The 20,274-nt window shown below is 38.7% G+C and overlaps 1 protein-coding gene across 17 annotated transcripts in view; it reads left to right on the top strand.

The window, feature by feature from the left end:
* PKP4 (plakophilin 4) overlaps positions 1 to 20,274 on the top strand; it is a 245,133-nt gene that overhangs the window by 176,351 nt on the left and 48,508 nt on the right. For 12 of the 17 annotated variants that reach the window (XM_068545065.1, XM_068545074.1, XM_068545066.1 and 9 more), the window contains 4 exons: positions 3,275 to 3,406; positions 3,517 to 3,707; positions 12,926 to 13,478; positions 18,671 to 18,859. In XM_068545065.1, the coding sequence (XP_068401166.1) occupies positions 3,275 to 3,406; positions 3,517 to 3,707; positions 12,926 to 13,478; positions 18,671 to 18,859 (1,065 nt within the window). The remainder of the gene's footprint in view (positions 1 to 3,274; positions 3,407 to 3,516; positions 3,708 to 12,925; positions 13,479 to 18,670; positions 18,860 to 20,274) is intronic. The other 5 variants (XM_068545071.1, XM_068545068.1, XM_068545069.1 and 2 more) reach the window with 2 other exon arrangements.

Below are 20,274 nucleotides of genomic sequence, written 5' to 3'. Positions count from 1 at the left end.
AAAGGGGCCCACTGGGGCAGGTGGGTTGGGCAGGGCTGGTCCTCAGGGACACCTGGGGAAGGTGCACAGTGTTAGTTAGGTTGAAAAAAGAGAAACAGAAATGGTGGCTGCCAGCAACAGGTCAGCCAGGGGGAAGGAAAGTGAAAAGAAAAAAAATGGCATCTGACAGTGTTTCCATTCCCAGAGAAAGTTCCACCAGATACCTGCCGTGTGGCACATACCTCCAAATTAGTCAGTGAATCTCCTTCTCATATGACCTCGATGCTTTTCAAGCTGTTGCTTCTGCCCTAGTACCTGGAACAGGTGAGTTTGTGTGTGAGCTCTTTATGGGCAGAGTCTTGGTTTCCCACAGCCCTCTGGCTCTTCCAAACTTAAGCCTTGCTGGTTTTCAAAGACAGACGTTATGGGGGCTTGTCTTCCTTGTGCAGGTCCCCTGGCCTGGGGAGCGTGACGTGGGACTTGTGTCCCTCACTCCTCAGGGGTCCTCCACGGTTGTAATATCTCTCCCATTTGTGGGTTGCTGCACTAAGTGTGTGCGTTCTGACTAGACCGTGTATCTTCCCCTCCTACCCATCTCAATGTGGACTTTTCTCTTTATATCCTCAGTTGTAGAAAATCTGTTCTGCTAGTCTTCAGGTCATTCTCAGACATGGTTGTTCTATCCGTAGTTGCAGTTTTGTGTATCCATAGGAGGAAGTGAGCTCAGTATCCTCCTACTCTGCCATCTTGATCCCATCAAGATTATTTTAAATAGCTTCTCTTAGAAAAGAGTGTAAATGAGCACAATTGCTTGTCACCTGGTTTGTGAGAAAATGTTCCATTGGATAAAGAGACAAAATTGCTGAAGTACAGATTTTTAGCGTGTCTCTTTTTCTTTTCTTATTTAAATAATATCTCCTAATGGTTAAAAAGAGAGAGACATACACAGAAGTCTAATGGTTTTGGTTTCCATGGTGATAATTTTTCAGATTCTGACACTGCATGCCACCTAGTGTTTCCAAGCCGAGAGCTTTGATGTAATGGTATCTCAGGTTTTATCTTGTACTAAAGCTGAAGCTAGGAACTATCTAAACGTCTTTTTCTTTTTAAAAGTGGCACATTTTTCCATTATGCCAATTCTTGAAACTGCCAGATTGGTACTTCCATGTCTATAGTTTGTTGCCATTTCCTATGTGATTTTCCAGTGTTCCATTCCTGGATGAAATAAAGGTGGATTACTACCTAGCTCTGATTTCAGGTCCTCTCTTGTTTAGCTTCTCTGAGGCATTCCATTCCCTGTAAAACTCTTATAACCTAGCAAACTATGTATTTTACCTAGTCCCTAATAAAACTCCTTCAAGAATTGCTGTGTAAGAATGTTTAGACTTGTGGAAAGACAGAAGACTTACAAATGAAGCAGATTACTCTCCAGTATTATCAGCCTGATAGAGACTTAGATCATGTTTCAGTGTGTACCAGGGAATCCACATACGATCTGAAATCTGTACTGAAATTCCAAACTTAAGAATTCAGAACTGTCACAGAGCTCTGCTACCTAGAAGTGTAATGTCAAATGATAAACCTAGAGACAGGTTCATCAAAAACCTATATTAAGAATGTCAGCAAATCTTTCTGGAGGCTAGGAAACAAAAGCTTGGATTGAATCTGACATCAAGTTATAGGTTTAGAATGTGGCATCCCAGTTCTCCTGTAAACCCTATATTCACTTTCCAAACTAGCTTGATCAGCAATGCCTAAAAGTTTTACTTTGCTTTTCATAGACAAACCTTATTGAACACAATAAAGTAAAGCCCACAGCACAATGCCAGGCATGAATCAGTACTCAATAAAGGGAAGCTGCTATTCTTACTGGGAATTTGTTCGTTCAGTAAATATTTACTGAGCACCTACTGAGTGCTGAGCACCTACTGAGTGCTATGCACCTATCCTAGGCACTGAGGATACAACAGTAAACAAAGCAGACAAAAGTCCCTGCCTGCTTTGAGCTTACAGTCTAGTGGAGAGAGATGGTGATAAGTGCTATAAAGAAAGGGCAAACTGGCCTCCTGTGGTAAGTGGATACTGCTTAGATATTACTTCCTTTAGGAAATTTTTCCTAAGCTCCTTTCCCCCAGATAGTAACACAAACATGTGCATGCACGCGACACACTGAATCTTTTCTCAGCTGCATTCTTAGAGCCTGGCATATAGTAGGGCCTTAATAAATAGTTAAAGAAAGAAAGTCAGAAAGGAAAGACTAATTTCAATCCTTAGGATTGTGTGTTAAACTCAGAATGTGATGCAGATTCAATTTAAATCTGTAAAGTGAGAGTGAAGTGGCATTCCTGAAAAAAAATGTTTGTTAGCAACATGAGGGTTAAACTTGAGGAAAGAAAGACTTGTCATGAAGATAATCAGAATATGGACAAATATATTTTGAAGAACCTAGAGGAAAGAGAACATATTTGATTAGAATTGGGAAAAGGCAGTATAAGCTACACCACCTAAATTTACAGCGTAAAAAAGAGGTTGGAATAGGGAAGAAGATAAATTGTTTTGTTTTGTTTTTTAAGTTCAAGATGGCAAAATGATACAGATGAAAATAAAACAAGATAATGGGCGAGACAGATTTGAGTAAAGAAAACAGTAATGACGTTAGATTTGTCTATATTCATTTGGTAAAGGCTAAAAGAATAAAATAAGCAAATGGATAAGAAATTAAAATTTCCATTGTTGGCAATTCTGAAAACTCTGCGCAGAGTTCCTTTGATTTTAGATGATGTGAAATATGACGTAAAAAGCTAGCCCTACCTTCAGAGGTTTCATCACCAAGCTCAATAATGTGAACATCATGCAAGTTTTCATTTCAATAGTTTGAGATGTAGAGGATCTTTTTTTACACAGTCACCCTTCTCATTCCATCCGTTAATCCTCTTGGAGGAACTCACCCTGAGAGGTGAGTTTTCCAAGGGGTAGCAAGGTCAGTTTTCAGATTTTAATTTAATGTAGTATGTAAGTTAATTTGTGGCTGGTAATCAGGATAAAAAACATTCATGACATTTAGCAAAATATGTTAATAAACTGAGTAAATGGAACACTTTCATATAGAAAAGAGTCAAAATGACTGTGCAATTTAAGGTGAAAGTAGTCTTGTATTAACTTGTATGAAGTCTTGAGTTAATAGTCTTGTATTAAGATTATAAGACATTACTGACAAATATCTGAACCCTTTTTTTAGCAAGTTTTTATGTATTATTTTCATTGAGTTTAGCTGATTAAACTTATCTTCTTCCAGATGTGCCAAATACTGGTGTAAACAAACCTAGAGCTTCTGATGCTGTCCATCCCAATAACTATCTCATCAGGACAGAGCCAGAACAAGGAACCCTCTACTCACCAGAACAGACATCTCTCCATGAAAGTGAGGGTCTGTTGTATTATCTTTTAAGTATTAGATTTGCTTTTAATATTTCCATTTTGAAAATGAGCATCAGAAGGGTAAAATTAAGATATATTCTGCTGGTTTCATTCCTTCAGGATCATTGGGTAACTCAAGAAGTTCAACACAAATGAATTCTTATTCCGACAGTGGATACCAGGAAGCAGGGAGTTTCCACAACAGTCAGAACTTGAGTAAGGCAGATAATAGGCCACAACATTCATTCATAGGATCAGCTAATAACCACCTGGTGAGGAATTCAAGAGCTGAAGGACAAACGCTGGTTCAGGTAAGCCAAATACATCTCCATCCTTTTTTTAAAAATGGACTCATTTTACACTATGAGTCCATGATGTGAATGAAATTTTAGGCTTGAAATCTAAAAATGCATTAGTTCCTATTAATGAATTCTGATAAATTCTAGACATTGGAGAGTAATTTTTCTGTAAGCAGCAAGTTTGGCATGAGGGGAGTAGTCCGCGGAGAGTGTGAGAGGATTGGGTGGAATGTTCTAGTCCCTGAGGGGTTATGAGTTCCTAAAAATACTAGAGCTAAAATATGCTGTAAAGAGTTCTAGAGGACAAAGCACTATTCCCACACCTGCACAAAATGGGACTGGCCCATTGTAACCAAAGTTTTTGCCTTCATCATTGGAATTGTTCTCGGAAAACGTATTTTTTTGCTTTGCTAGAATATAGATATTCCTGCCTATAGAGAGCTACTGTATAGAAGCATAACTATTCTGTTAAGGTTTTCTTACTTGATAGTCAAAAATAATAATGCATATGTATTTATAAAAACTCCTTAACTTCTCACTCACTGCCACTTTATTCACCTCAGTCCACCAGCATATGCCAGAATTAATAAAAGTAATAGGAGTTCCGAGTGGCAATAACTAGTGAGGATCTCTCTGTCCAAGTACCCCCGTGATTTCTCTGGAGCTGAAAAATGGCAAGATGATCAAAGAAGTCAGGCGAACCCTGAGCTTCTCTTAATGCAATACAGGAAGCCCTGCAGGTACACACAGCAGTGGGCCAACATTTGCAATGCCAAAGGAGAAACACAAAACGACTTTGGCTCAACAATTTAAGGGGAACTTTTAAGTATTAAGAAACATTTCTGTATTAAAACAAACACAAATATGGTACATGAATTTTTAAGGTAAGACAGGGAATCTTGTGCCCATAGCAAACTACTTCCAGCTGCAGACCCCTCTCCCCCAGCTCCATTCTTCAGATGATACATTTACTCCTGTGCTGTTAGGGATGCTCTCATGAAACACTCTGGGAAACTTTGGACTAAATGCTTACAGGAGTTCATCTGCTTAGGTGAATTTCTATGTTGGCAGGTCTAAAGTCACACTTACGAATAATTAATTACACAGATTGTCTATTTTGCCCCTATGGCCATGATACCTTTTTAATTAATTAATTTTTTTTTTAACTTACAGTAAGTTAATTTTGTTCCTGGAGATTGCAAGACAGTCTTTAAAACTGAACTTGCATGTATTCTGGGGAACACAATTTCTAGATATCTGGGCCAAGTGTCATCCCATTTTGATAGTAAATAGCTTATATGTGGGATTTTGAAAATTATCTTTAGCACTATTAGTAAACCCCAAGTACAGATTTTAATTTTCCAACTGCCTACTAATTTTTTTGTTTTGTTTTGTTTTGTTTTTTCTTTTTTAACATCTTTTTTTGAGTATAATTGCTTTACAATGTTGTGTTAGTTTCTGCTGTATAACAAAGTGAATCAGCTATATGTATACATATATCCCCATATCTCCTCCCTCTTGTGTCTCCCTCCCACACTCCTCATCCCACCCCTCTAGGTGGTCACAAAGCACCGAGTTGATCTCCCTGTGCTATGTGGCTGCTTCCCATTAGCTATCTGTATTACATTTCGTAGTGTATATATGTCAATGCTACTCTCTCACTTCATCCCAGCTTACCCTTCCCCCTCCCCGTGTCCTCAAGTCCATTCTCTACTTCTGTGTCTTTATTCCTGTCCTGCCCCTAGGTTCATCGGAACCTTTTTTTTTTTTTTTAGATTCCATGTATATGTGTTAGCATATGGTATTTGTTTTTCTCTTTCTGACTTGCTTCACTCTCTATGACAGACTCTAGGTCCATCCATCTCACTACAAATAACACAATTTCATTTCTTTATATGGATGGGTAATATTCCCTTGTATATATGTGCCACATCTTCTTTATCCATTCATCTGTTGATGGACGCTTAGGTTGCTTCCATGTCCTGGCTATTGTAAATAGTGCTGCAGTGAACATTGTGGTACATGTCTCTTTTTGAATTATGGTTTTCTCAGGGTACATGCCCAGTAGTGGGATTGCTGGTATATGGTATGGTATGGTAGTTCTGTTTTTAGTTTTTTAAGGAACCTCCATACTGTTCTCCATAGTGGCTGTATCAATTTACATTCCCACCAACAGTGCAAGAGGGTTCCCTTTTCTCCACACCCTCTCCAGCATTTATTGTCTGTAGATATTTTGATGATGGCCGTTCTGACCGATGTGAGGTGATACTTCATTGTAGTTTTGATTTGCATTTCTCTCATGATTAGTGATGTTGAGCATCCTTTCATGTGTTTGTTGGCAATCTATATATCTTCTTTGGAGAAATGTCTGTGTAGGTCTTCTGCCCATTTTTGGATTGGGTTGTTTGTTTTTTTGATATTGAGCTGCATGAGCTGCTTGTATATTTTGGTGGTTAATCCTTTGTCAGTTGCTTCATTTGCAAATATTTTCTCCCATTCTGAGGGTTGTCTTTTTGTCTTGTTTATGGTTTCCTTTGCTGTGCAAAAGCTGTGAAGTTTCATTAGGTCCCATTTGTTTATTTTTGTTTTTATTTCCATTTCTCTAGGAGGTGGGTCAAAAAGGATCTTGCTGTGACTTATGTCAAAGAGTCTACTGCTTATGTTTTCCTTTAAGAGTTTTATAATGTCTGGCCTTACATTTAGGTCTTTAATCCATTTTGAGTTTATTTTTGTATATGATGTTAAGGAGTGTTCTAATTTCATTCTTTTACATGTAGCTGTCCAGTTTTCCCAGCACCACTTATTGAAGAGGCTGTCTTTTCTCCATTTTATATTCTTGCCTCCTTTATCAAAGATAAGGTGACCATATGTCCATGGGTTTATCTCTGGGCTTTCTATCCTGTTCCATTGATCTGTACTTCTGTTTTGGGCCAGTACCATATTGTCTTGATTACTGTTGCTTTGTAGTATAGACTGAAGTCAGGGAGCCTGATTCCTTCAGCTCCGTTTTTCTTTCTCAAGAGTGCTTTGGCTATTCGGGGTCTTTTGTGTTTCCATACAAAATGTGAAATTTTTTGTTCTAGTTCTGTGAAAAATGCCATTGGTAGTTTGATAGGGATTGCATTGAATCTGTAGATTGCTTTGGGTAGTATAGTCATTTTCACAATGTTGATTCTTCCAATCCAAGAACATGGTATATCTCTCCATCTGTTTGTATCATCCTTAATTTCTTTCATCAGTGTCTTATAGTTTTCTGCATACAGAAAACTTTTGCATTCCTTGTGGGCCTCAGTTAGGTGTCCACAGTTCTCTTCTCCTTTCTCAATGATGCACGCATCATGTACCTTCTTGGTCTCCAGGCAGGAACAGCAGGGCTTCAGAGGCTTCTTCTCCTGGGACTCAGATGGGGCAGGGCTTGCGGCCGCCAGACCCGGCATTTTTCGCGCCAAAAGCAGCAACTAGCACAGACACCCTAAACTCTCCAGCCTCCACAAACGCCGCCGATTAGCCCGCAATCTTTTGTCTCCTTAGGTAGGTTTATTTCTAGGTGTATTATTCTTTTCGTTGCAGTGGTAAATGGGAGTGTTTCCTTAATTTCACTTTCAGATTTTTCATCATTCGTGTATAGGAATGCAAGAGATTTCTGCGCATTAATTTTGTATCCTGCTACTTTACCACATTCATTGATTAGCTCTAGTAGTTTTCTGGTAGCATCTTTAGGATTCTGTATGTATAGTATCATGTCATCTGCAAACAGTGACGGCTTTACTTTTTCTTTTCCGATTTGGATTCATTTTATTTTTTTCTTCTCTGATTGCTGTGGCTAAAACTTCCAAAACTATGTTGAATAATACTGGTGAGAGTGGCATCCTTGTCTTGTTCCTGATTTTAGAGGAAATGGTTTCAGTTTTTCACCATTGAGGACGATGTTGGCTGTGGGTTTGTCATATATGGCCTTTATTTGTTGAGGTAAGTTCCCTCTATGCCTACTTTCTGGAGAGTTTTTATCATAAATGGGTGTTGAATTTTGTCGAAAGCTTTTTCGGCATCTCTTGAGATTATCATATGATTTTTATCCTGCAGTTTGTTAATATGGTGTATCACATTGATTGATTTGCATATATTGAAGAATCCTTGCATTCCTGGGATAAACCCCACTTGATCATGGTGTATGATCCTTTTAATGTGCTGTTGGATTCTGTTTGTTAGTATTTTTGTTGAGGATTTTTGTATCTATGTTCATCAGTGATATTGGTCTGTAGTTTTCTTTTTTTGTGACGTCTTTGTCTGGTTTTGGTATCAGGGTAATGATGGCCTTGTAGAATGAGTTTGGGAGTATTCCTCCCTCTGCTGTATTTTGGAAGAGTTTGAGAAGGATAGGTGTTAGCTCTTCTCTAAATGTTTGATAGAATTCACCTGTGAAGCCATCTGGTCTTGGGCTTTTGTTTGTTGGACGATTTTTAATCACAGTTTCAATTTCAGTGCTTGTGATTGGTCTGTTTATATTTTCTATTTCTTCCTGGTTCAGCCTCAGAAGGTTGTGCTTTTCTAAGAATTTGTCCATTTCTTCCAGGTTGTCCACTTTATTGGCACATAGTTGCTTGTAGTAATCTCTCATGATCCTTTGTATTTCTGCAGTGTCAGTTGTCACTTCTCCTTTTTCATTTCTAATTCTATTGATTTGAGTCTTCTCCCTTTCTTTCTTGATGAGTCTGGCTTATGGTGTATCAATTTTGTTTATCTTCTCAAAGAACAAACTTTTAGTTTTATTGATCTTTGCTATTTTTTCCTTCATTTCTTTTTCATCTATTTCTGATCTGATCTTTATGATTTCTTTCATTATGCTAACTTTGGGGGTGTTTCTGTTCTTCTTTCTCTAATTGCTTTAGGTGTAAGGTTAGGTTGTTTACTTGAGATTTTTCTTGTTTCTTGAGGTAGGACTGTATCGCTATAAACTTCCCTCTTAGGATTCCATTTGCTTCATCCCATAGGTTTTGGGTTGTCGTGTTTTCATTGTCATTTGTCTCTAGCTATCTTTTGATTTCCTCTTTGATTTCTTCAGTGATCTCTTGGTTATTTAGTAGCATAGCGTTTAGCCTCCATGTGTTTGTATTTTTTACAGTTTTTTTCCTGTAAGTGATATCTAGTCTCATAGCATTGTGGTCAGAAAAGATACTTAATATGATTTCAATTTTCTTAAATTTACCAAGGCTTGATTTGTGACCCAAGATATCATCTATCCTGGAGAATGTGCCATGAGCACTTGAGAGGAAAGTGTATTCTATTGTTTTTGGACAGAATGTCCTATAAATATCAATTAAGTCCATCTTGTTTAATGTGTCATTTAAAGCTTGTGTTTCCTTATTTAATTTCATTTTGGATGCTCTGTCCATTGGTGAAAGTGGGGTGTTAAAGTCCCCTACTATTATTGTGTTTCTGTCACTTTCCCCTTTTATGGCTGTTAGCAGTTGCCTTATGTATTGAGGTGCTCCTATTTTGGGTGCATAAATATTTACAATTGTTATATCTTCTTCTTGGATTGATCCCTTGATCATTATATAGTGTCTTTCTTTGTCTCTTGTAATAATCTTTATTTTAAAGTCTATTTTGTCTGATATGAGAATTGCTACTCCAGCTTTCTTTTGATTTCCATTTGCATGGAATATCTTTTTCCATCCCCTCACTTTCAGTCTGTATGTGTCCCTAGGTCTGAATGGGTCTCTTGTAGACAGCATCTATACGGGTCTTGTTTTTGTATCCATTCAGCCAGTCTATGTCTTTTGTTTGGAGCATTTAATCCATTTACATTTAAGGTAATTATCGATATGTTGCTATTACCATTTTTTAATTGTTTTGGGTTTGCTGTTGTAGGTCTTTTCCTTCTCTTGTGTTTCCTGCCTAGAGAAGCTCCTTTAGCATTTGTTGTAAAGCTGGTTTGGTGGTGCTGAATTGTCTTAGCTTTTGCTTGTTTGTATAGTTTTTAATTTCTCCATCAAATCTGAATGAGTTTGTTGCTGGGTAGAGTAATCTTGGTTGTAGGTTTTTCCCTTTCATCACTTTAAATATGTCCTGCCACTCCCTTCTGGCTTGCAGAGCTTCTGCTGAAAGATCAGCTGTTAATCTTACGGGGATTCCTTTGTATGTTATTTGTTGCTTTTCCCCTGCTGCTTTTAATATTTTTTCTTTGCATTTAATTTTTGATAGTTTGATTATTATGTGTCTCGGCGTGTTTCTCCTTGGATTTATCCTGTGTGGGACTCCCTGCACTTCCTGGACTTGATTGACTATTTCCTTTCCCATGTTAGGGAAGTTTTCAAATATAATCTCTTCAAATATTTTCTCAGACCCTTTCTTTTTCTCTTCTTCTTCTGAGACCCCTATAATTCGAATGTTGGTGCATTCAGTGTTGTCCCAGAGGTCTCTGAGACTGTCCTCAATTCTTTTCACTGTTTTTTCTTTATTCTGCTCTGCAGTAGTTATTTCCACTATTGTTATCTTCCAGGTCACTTATCCATTCTTCTGCCTCAGTTATTCTGCTATCGATTCCTTCTAGAGAATTTTTCATTTCATTTATTGTGTTGTTCATCATTGTTTGTTTGCTCTTTAGTTCTTCTAGGTCCTTGTTAAACGTTTCTTGTATTTTCTCCATTCTGTTTCCAAGATTTTGGATCATCTTTACTATCATTACTCTGAATTCGTTTTCAGGTAGACTGCCTATTTTCTCCTCATTTGTTTGGTCTGTTTGGTTTTTACCTTACTCATTCATCTCCTGCATATTTCTCTGTCTTCTCATTTTGCTTAACTTACTGTGTTTGGGGTCACCTTTTCGCTGGCTGCAGGTTCGTAGTTCCCGTTGTTTTTGGTGTCTGCCCCCAGTAGGTGAGGTTGGTTCAGTGGCTTGTGTAGGCTTCCTGGTGGAGGGGACTTGTGCCTGTGTTCTGGTGGATGAGGCTGGATCTTGTCTTTCTAGTGGGCAGGCCGCGTCCTGTGGTGTGTTTTGGGGTGTCTGTGACCTTAGTATGATTTTAGGAAGCCTCTTTGCTAATGGGTGGGGTTGTGTTCCTGTCTTGCTAGTTGTTTGGCATGGGGCATCCAGCACTGGAGCTTGCTCTCCGTTGGGTGGAGCTGGGTCCTAGCATTGAGACAGTGATCTCTGGCAGAGCTCTTGCCGATTGATATTATGTGGGCCGGGAGGTCTCTGGTGGTCCAGTGTCCTGAACTTGGCTCTCCCACCTCAGAGGCTCAGGCCTGACACCAGGCCGGAGCACCAAGACCCTGTCAGCCACACGGCTCAGAAGAAAAGGGAGCGATAAAGAAAGAAAAATAATAATTAATTAAATAAAATAATAGAAAATAATTCAAATTAAAAAAATAAAATGTAATTTGAAGAAAACAAAGATAGCAACCAAACCAGTAAACGAATCCACCAATGATAACAAGCACTAAAAACTATACTAAGATAAACGTAAAAATCAGAAACAAGTCAGTAGCAGACAGCAAACCCCAAGTCTACAGTTGCACCCAAAGTCCACCACCTCAATTTTGGGTTGACTCATTGTCTCTTCAGGTATTCCACAGGTGCAGGGTACCTCAAGTTGACTGTGGGGATTTTATCCACTGCTCCTGAGGCTGCACGGAGAAATTTCCCTTTCTCCTCTTTGTTCGCACAGCTCCTGGGTTTCAGCTTTGGTTTTGGCCCCATCTCTGCATGTAGGTCACCCTCCGGCTTCTGTTCCCGCCCAGACAGGACGGGGTTAAAGCAGCGGCTGATTAGGGGACTCTGGCTCACTCATGCGGGGGGATGGAGAGGTACGGTAGTTATAATTGGAATGTAGGGCCAGCCTGCGTTGGCAGAGGCCGGCATGACTTTGTGACAGCCTGAGGCGCACTGTGTGTTCTCCTGCCTACTAATTTTTAAACTCCCTCTTTCTTGCCTTATTGTTTATTTGCAGTCCCCTTCCCTCTCCAGATCTTCTCCTTTCCATGGCTATTGCCTTCCCAGAATTGTTGAGTTTGAGCACCCAAGTGGTCTCAGAGCAGGTGTTTCAGCCAGCCAACTGCTTATGACACGTGGAGACAAAACATATTTCTTCTTATGGCGTCTAAGAGTATACAAAGTCCGTGACTCATCCCTTTTTCTTCCTTTATTGCCCCAACTAAAAGTGAAAGGGGGTTGATGACAACTGTACTCTAGTAGTCACTAAGGAGATACAGAAAAAGCTTGGTCCTGAGCTTATAACCCAGTGCCCCAGTCCAGCCACCATTTTTCTTCATTGTTGTCCTGCATCAAGAAAGGGATCTGAGACTCAGTGTTTGCAGAAGTCTGTGGATTCATAGAAGGACTAGCCATGGCAGAAATGTTCTTCATTTCCCAGTCTGGTCATTTGCAGCTGGCCAGAACTCAGCAGAGATTTTGAGCATTCCTCCTGCTGGAACAGATTAAGGGTACCTTTATTTGCATCTCTTTTGATTCACCAGCTTAAGACAAGAGCTTATAAATCAAAGGAGGTAGAAAGAAATGGCTGAAATCACTAGCAGCCACACTTAAGCTAAAAGAAAAGATAGATTTGGCTAAAGCACTAATGCAGCACTCACAGAGGAGAGCTGAGAGTGCAGGCCCTATCCAAACGTTCAATTATTCCACTTTGAAAGAACCTTCCTTTTGTTCATGGGGCCAACCCATAAAGACAGTTATAAAGGCAGTTATAGATACTGCTCTAGCTTTATCTAGATTAACATATTGAAAAAGTTTTGTTTTGTTTTGTTTTGTTTGTTTTGTTTTTGTTTTACACAAATGAGTTACCTTAGCCAAACTTTGACTCGCAGGGTACAAAATAAGTACACTGCTCCAGTGACCCTTCACACTTGCAATACAGCATATTATGTGTTGTGGAAAATGTGTAGGCAGAGGGTAAAAATAATGTAAAGAGAAAAGAAAAAAGAATATTAAATGTCTTTAGATCTCTCCTTACTGGTTGGTTTTAGTATTCTGAAGGGGAAAGTTGGAGATTAAACCACCACCAAAAAAAAAAAAAAAAAAAAAGTAGAACAAGAAAAACAATAAGGAAAAATTAAGATCCAGCTCTACAGCAAAAAAAGGAAAAGAAACTTAGGTGCCTAAAAGAAATAGTGAATTCACATTCTATAGTGAGCTATGTACATTTTTTTCTGTAATGACAATGGACACACAACCCTGGATAAACCATTCTCTTTTCTCCCCCTTTCATCAGCCATCAGTAGCCAATCGGGCCATGAGAAGAGTTAGTTCAGTTCCATCTAGAGCACAGTCTCCTTCTTATGTTATCAGCACAGGCGTGTCTCCTTCAAGGGGGTCACTGAGAACTTCTCTTGGTAGTGGATTCGGCTCTCCATCAGTGACCGACTCCCGACCACTGAACCCCAGTGCATACTCCTCCACCACATTACCTGCTCAGCGGGCAGCCTCTCCGTACTCTGCACAGAGACCCGCCTCCCCGTCAGCTGTACGTCGGATTGGGTCGGTCACCTCCCGGCAGACCTCCAATCCCAACGGACCAACCCCTCAGTACCAAACGACCACCAGAGTGGGGTCCCCACTGACCCTGACGGATGCACAGACTCGAGTAGCTTCCCCATCCCAAGGCCAGGTGGGGTCATTATCCCCCAAACGCTCAGGGATGACCGCCGTACCACAGCATCTGGGACCTTCACTGCAAAGGACTGTTCATGACATGGAACAATTCGGACAGCAGCAGTATGACATTTACGAGAGGATGGTTCCACCTCGGCCAGACAGCCTGACAGGTGAGTACAAGGTGACAGCCCTACACAAAGCCCAGCGGGAAAGTCTTCCATGTAACCGTTGCTGAAACAGAGCATGTAACGTGGAAAAGGCTTATATTTTTATCTTAAAATTCATACTGCAGACTTCAGGCTGACTTGTCTTTCAGGCTCTATAACTTTTAATGCGTCAAATTATACACATTTATATCACCAGACCTCTTTTGCAATGAATACATTTCCCCCATCCCTCACAATATTAGGATATAAGAGGTACTTTTTTGCCTTTTAGAAGAATTGGTTGGAATTCTAAACTGTTTGTTGAGGTTTTTCACAGTGAAATAATTTTCACTAGCTAGGCCTACCCATACTCAAAACCCTAAAATATGTTGAAAGGTGGTATCAGAATGTCTGCTCAAATTTTTTTTTTTAAAGAAATGCCCTAATAGTGTAGACTAGAATATGGATTTCCTCACTTACTGCCTTGATTTTTAGCATCCTGATGGGAAGTGCACAAATTTCTTATGAATTACCTTCAAATGCCACTTGTATTAAATCAGAAAGGCACCAACCAGGTCACTGGTAGTCCAACTGTTTCCTTCAGGGTTTTTTCATGGCGGGTATCCTACATGATGTATAGACTTGTTCTTTTGATTAAAATGAATTCATCTTTAACTAGTGTTCTAAATTATATTTTAAAAGTAACATGTACATAATGGTAAAAAAAAAATTCAAACTATGCAGGGAAATGTGAACTGAGAAGTGAAAGTCTCAGCCTTCTCTTTACCCTCACCCAGTCCCACTCACCAGTTTATGTATCTTCCAGAATGTTTGATTACATATATGAGTATATACATTACATACAAATGTGCACACATTGTGTTTCTTTTTTTTTTTTTTAATGCTGTTGGAATTCTATTATATATATCTTCTATACCTTGTTCATTTTTAAACATGTCTGAGAGTTCTACTTCATTCTCTCAAGGGATGCCTAGGACCCTATTTTATAGATGTATTATAATTTAATCACTTTGCTGTTAATGGACATTTAGGTTTTCTCATTTTTAGCTGTTAGAGACAATGATGCAATATATATTATTCTTCCTGCATATTTGCACATAGGTACTAAGATAACTATGGGATCCATTTCTTGAAGTAGAATTGCTGGGTCAAAATATGTGTGTATATTTTCTTAATGAAATACTGTCAAATTGCCCCCAGGAAGGTTTTATAGATTTCTATTTACACCAGTAGTTTGAGCGCGTGTTCCCTACACCTTCACTAGCACTGCATGTTGTCAAAGAGTTTCATCTTTGCCAGTCTGGCAATTAAAAAGCTGTACCTCATTGTTTTAAGTGGCCTGTGTTGAGTAATGACTGAGGTTGATGATTTCATAAGTTTATCAGCCATTTTATTGCTTTTCTGCAAACCGTGAGTTCAGGTCTTTTGTCTATTTTTTAAATTTGTAAATGCTTTTTATACTTGAAATAAATTAACCCCATGTAATATACTTCTCAAGTATTTTTCTCATTTTGTAATTTGTCTTTTGACTTTGTTTTTGGTATTTCTTATTTACAGAAGTTTTTAATATTTTGTGAAGTAAAATTAATATCCTTTCCTTATGGCTTCTGGGAAAGGTAAAGCCTTTTTGAAATTTTCTAATTGAAGAATCTTGCACAAAGAATTAATATTGACAGGGTAAGAGAGTGTCATGGACATATATACACTACCAAATGTAAAATAGATAACTAGTGGGAAGCAGCCGCATAGCACAGGGAGATCAGCTCGGTGCTTTGTGACCACCTAGAGGGGTGGGATGGGGAGGGTCGGAGGGAGGGAGATGCAAGAGGGAAGAGAAATGGGAACATATTGTATATGTATAACTGATTCACTTTGTTATAAAGCAGAAGCTAACACACTATTGTAAGGCAATTATACTTCAATAAAGATGTTTAAAAAAAAAAAAAAAAAAAGAATTAATATTGAACTTGATTTTGAGCTCAAGGAAATTCCTAGTGGAGAAACTGCCTCTTTTTCATTCAGCCGTTAGAGGGGTGTCCTTGGCTTAGATATTTTCTGACATGCCTCTGAAAAGTATGCAGCAAAGTGAGGTGGAATCATTTACGACATTCTGCCTCTGAAGGAAACCTTAAGAGATAAATAGTTCTGAGGATTTCTGTGCCCCAGCCCCGCCCCGTGTATGTGAACAACAGCTGTGCAGAAATCTATGTTTGCAGTAGAGTGAAGAGGAAGCCCAGGAAAGAAAGTGAGCACATAAAGGACTGTCTCCATGTTTAACCCTAGAGGGCTGATCTCCTTTGGTTTAAAAAACCTGCTTCTCTGACAATGCAGGTGAAGTTAGACTTTATGTTTCAGGGGGAAAAAATTATACGTAGCCCATTATGGGTTTTTTTTCCCCTAGAATATGACAGTCTTCAAAAGAAGCAAAGGGTTTCTTAAAATGTTCTAGGGACACTTTGGTTTCAATCATCTAGCTACCTGCCCAATTAGTCTGAATGTGGATCCTAATTTGTAAATGCCTCTCTTTTTTTTCTTATTTTAGAAAGTGATGTGCTTCTCATTATATTTACTATGCTTCTGATTTCAAAGGCTTAATAACCTGCTAATTGATAAGCCTAAAGCAATATTTTATAATAGATTCAGACACTTGGATATTTGGTGATCATAATTTAAATGATGTATATAAATTACTTCCTACAACAGAAAAATATGTCTGCCTGAAAATATTCATTTCAGTATAATCATAGCATATCAAGACAAGTTTTGAGAATAAGAAGAATTCATATTTGGAAGATAAATTTATGTTTGTTTTCACTGACTTAAAATATAAAGGTTTTAAATCACAAGGAATATATCATTGAAGTAGGTAAACTAGTATGTATTTGTGGAATTGCAACATATTACTTGTCTTCCAGTTTAAAAGATACTAAGTTATAATAGCCTTTCTGCACAATCATTTTACTTAATCTACAGGGGCTATGTAATTTTATAATTTTTTAAATGTTAATCTATAGTAGTGTGTGTTTTTGTTTTAATGCATGAGTAGGTAAACAAAAATATTTACCATCATAATGTTATTCACAAAGATTTCTAATATCAAGAAATTGCTATTTCACTATAATTCTTAAGATTTTATTTCCCGTTATAGTCTATCACATACAGTCATTTCATCTCACTAATAATCCTGTAACAGGAGGCTGTTTACTGGATCCTTTTTATAGTTCTAAGTGGTAACAAACTCATTTGGTTACCTTTCTTGTGAAATCATAGTAAATGTTTATGAAAGTTTTCATATTATATGGATTCCAGTGAAGACTCCAGCTAGATCCTGGCACAGTGAGAATATCACATTCTGAACGGGGCAGAATGCTTTGGTCTCTTTTCACATCACTCTGGTGGTGAGCCGAGGCGGCTTAGCCAACTCTAGGAGCATGCAGGGCTCAGCTCACCTCTGCCCGAGTGTTTGTGATCCTCAGAGTCTCACAGTAAATCAAGGGCTCTACTGAATATTAAAATAATGCCTCATACTGATAAGATTTCCAAGAACTAGGTGCATTTTCCTGCCCACTTTATGTCACCATTAACAAAATCAATGCCTGCAACTTTTGTTCAAGATACTCATGGGCTCTATAAAGAAATGGAGTTTATACTGTGCTAAGAATGAGAAATCTGCCAGTGAATAAAAAGCTGAAATCCTCAGATGAGAACTTTACAACAGCAATCATAATATGGTCTTTAGAGTTACATGGGCTTCCATGAACCCCTGGTGAGCTAACCTCCCTCCTTAACCCTATGTCTGTGGAGGGCTCTGTCCAGTTCAAGGTTTCTCACACCATGTCTCATTGATCCTTGAGAAATAGCTTTGTCCAGTGCAATGACAGATCATGGAGGGGGCTTCCTCTCAGCCCCACCAGGAAGTAGCTCTCTGAAGGGGATGAATTACATTTCCTTTTGGGCTCTGTTTCCTCAATTTTAAAATGGGAAGATTTGGCTGAATGAGCTCCCGATTATAAGATTGTATAAACCTGTGATCTTCATTTTAGCAAGTGAGGAGTCAGTAGCCAAAACCCACATTTGTTCATTTAATTTCTTCCCATGTCACATTGCTGTCCGGGGTTGGTAATAATCATTCATTTTAGAAGCTTTTATGTATTAACTTTCTTGCCACTCCTCACTAAGCAACATGTAATTATCACTCACATTCAGGCCCATTCACTTTTAGTTGTGATATGATTAACTGAGCTAACAAGATGTGAGCGATTGTATCTTTTGGCAATTAGTTACTGTGTTGATTATTTGCAGTCTTTTTAAGAGCGAATATATGCTGACTGACTTCAGATATGTTTGTGCTTTTCCTTGCTCGTATTTGGAATGTAACCTTAGTTGGTATTCTTACCAAGTGACAAATTTTACTTACTAATGAATGATGACAAATCACATATTTCTGAACATCATAATGTAGAATATACTAATTCACTTTTTTAAAGAAAATAACATGTTTGGGTTTGAAATTTGCATTAATTATTAATAATTTGGATGAGAGTATTTGAAATGACTTAATACACTAACTTTGTACTTTTCCTTTACATTAGAAAGAAGGTAAACAAGAATCTGGTATTTGGATTCCTGGAAAAACACTTGTTTTGGTTTTTTGTTTTGTTTTTTTAATTGTGATAACAAATAATAAAATAATACTTTATAAATCTTATTAGTTCGCTGATGATATTTTAAACTTTGTAACGTAAAATTTCGCCTTTTTCTATAAAAATCATGGATGAATGAATTGAGACAAAGTTCAGAACAGTTCTTGAACATCAGCCTATTTCTAAGCGCTATTACATAATAAGGTGTCGTCTTAAGTGTTGTGATTTAAAGAGGTGTGGGACATGACGGCGCTCTCTTTTTGGTCACCATCATAAAATAGCTTACAGTTGGGGGATGAATTTCAGAGTATCAAACCATTTAATAATTTCTTGTATTTTTTTTTAGAAAATTTACTTTTATCCTGCTGCCAGAGGAGAAAGTTTTATTTTTAGAATGTACATGGTATCCCATTCAGATCTGTCATCCCTCTTTTGTGAAACTCACTAGGTTTGGTGTTTAGACTCAGCATTTGGTCCTGTTGTTTAGGAGTTATACTTGTAACCTCACCACAGTTTTCAAGTTTTTTAATGATGTAATTTTCCTGCCCGTAGGCTTACGGAGTTCCTATGCTAGTCAGCACAGCCAGCTTGGACAAGACCTTCGTTCAGCTGTGTCTCCCGACTTGCACATCACTCCTATCTATGAGGGGAGGACCTATTACAGCCCAGTTTACCGCAGCCCAAACCACGGAACCGTGGAGCTCCAAGGATCGCAGACAGCACTGTACCGCACAGGTTCGGGTGGGCATCAGCTCTGTTCAGCTGCTTTCCCAATTTCACCAGCCCAAGAGTAGAGGATTTTATTGAGATGGATTTCCTGTTAGAATGAATTCATATTGCCCATTTGGTTGTCAGATAAGCAGCTGTGAAAGCAAATCAATAAACAGTAAAACAGAAGTTCATTTAGTACCTATTTATAGGTGATATATTTTTCCCTTAGTTCAATCTGATCAATGAACACAGTGATTATACTTTAATTCACAAATAAGTTTGTTGAGCTATAAATCCGACTCCTCAGGTTGGAAGCATATCAGATATAGAAAGGAAAGCCTTTTTTGGAATATTTCTTTGTAATTTTTGTTTCCTAGAACACGTATTTAGAGAAAATCCCTATGTGAGCTATTGGCTTATCTTTGATTTAGCATGTATGTAGCCCAAGTGTGTTTGGTATTACTCTTTTTTCGTTACTGAATCTCTTCTGAATTCTTATGTGATAGAACGTGAAATAAATATTCCTTATGATAGACTCAATCTAGGACAGAATGCAATGATGGCAGTTGTAAAAATAGGGAGCGGGAATTCCCCAGGGGTCCAGTGGTTAAACTCTGTGCTTCCACTGCAGGGGGCCCAGGTTTGAGCCATGGTTGGGGAACTAAGATCCCACATAACCACGTGGCACAGCCAAAAAATAATAATAATAATTTTAAAAATAAGAAGAAAAATAAGCAGCTAGTGCATCACACCCTTGCACCCCCAGACTCACATTTGTGCCACACTGTAGCGGCTAATAGAGCAGAAGCTAGAGCCTGTGGCCATGTGAGCTGCCAGATTGTGCTACGGGTGTGGCTTATAAAGTCCCAAGAGGCTGCTTTTAAAAAAAAAAGAGTTAGTACAGATTTATTAACGTGCCCATAAATGAATTCCAGGTAGCAATGATAATGCCCTAAAGGCACACAGCTCTAGGAGCCATACCTCACAGAACACCATGAGGGAGAAGACTGTATTTGAATTGGTTCTTTGCCAAAAACTGACAATTTGGTCCACTGTGGTATTTTTCTTCTGATAGAATGTACCAATTTTTTTTTCTTTTTTTTTTTTTTAAAGTATTTGTTTATTTATTTATTTGTGGCTGTGTTGGGTCTTCCGTTTCTGTGCGAGGGCTTTCTCCAGTTGTGGCGAGCGGGGGCCACCCTTCATCGCGGTGCGCGGGCCTCTCACTATCGCGGCCTCTCTTGTTGTGGAGCACAGGCTCCAGACGCGCAGGCTCAGTAGGTGTGGCTCACGGGCCTAGTTGCTCCGCGGCATGTGGGATCTTCCCAGACCAGGGCTCGAACCCGTGTCCCCTGCATTGGCAGGCAGATTCTCAACCACTGCGCCACCAGGGAAGCCCAGAATGTACCAATTTTTAATAGATGTTAGTGAAGAAATATTTCACT

The sequence above is a fragment of the Eschrichtius robustus genome, chromosome 5 (genome assembly GCF_028021215.1).
Source record: "Eschrichtius robustus isolate mEscRob2 chromosome 5, mEscRob2.pri, whole genome shotgun sequence".
Taxonomy (NCBI): domain Eukaryota; kingdom Metazoa; phylum Chordata; class Mammalia; order Artiodactyla; family Eschrichtiidae; genus Eschrichtius; species Eschrichtius robustus.
The sequence above is the reverse complement of the archived record's forward strand: the minus strand, read 5'-3'. Positions and strand labels throughout refer to the sequence as shown.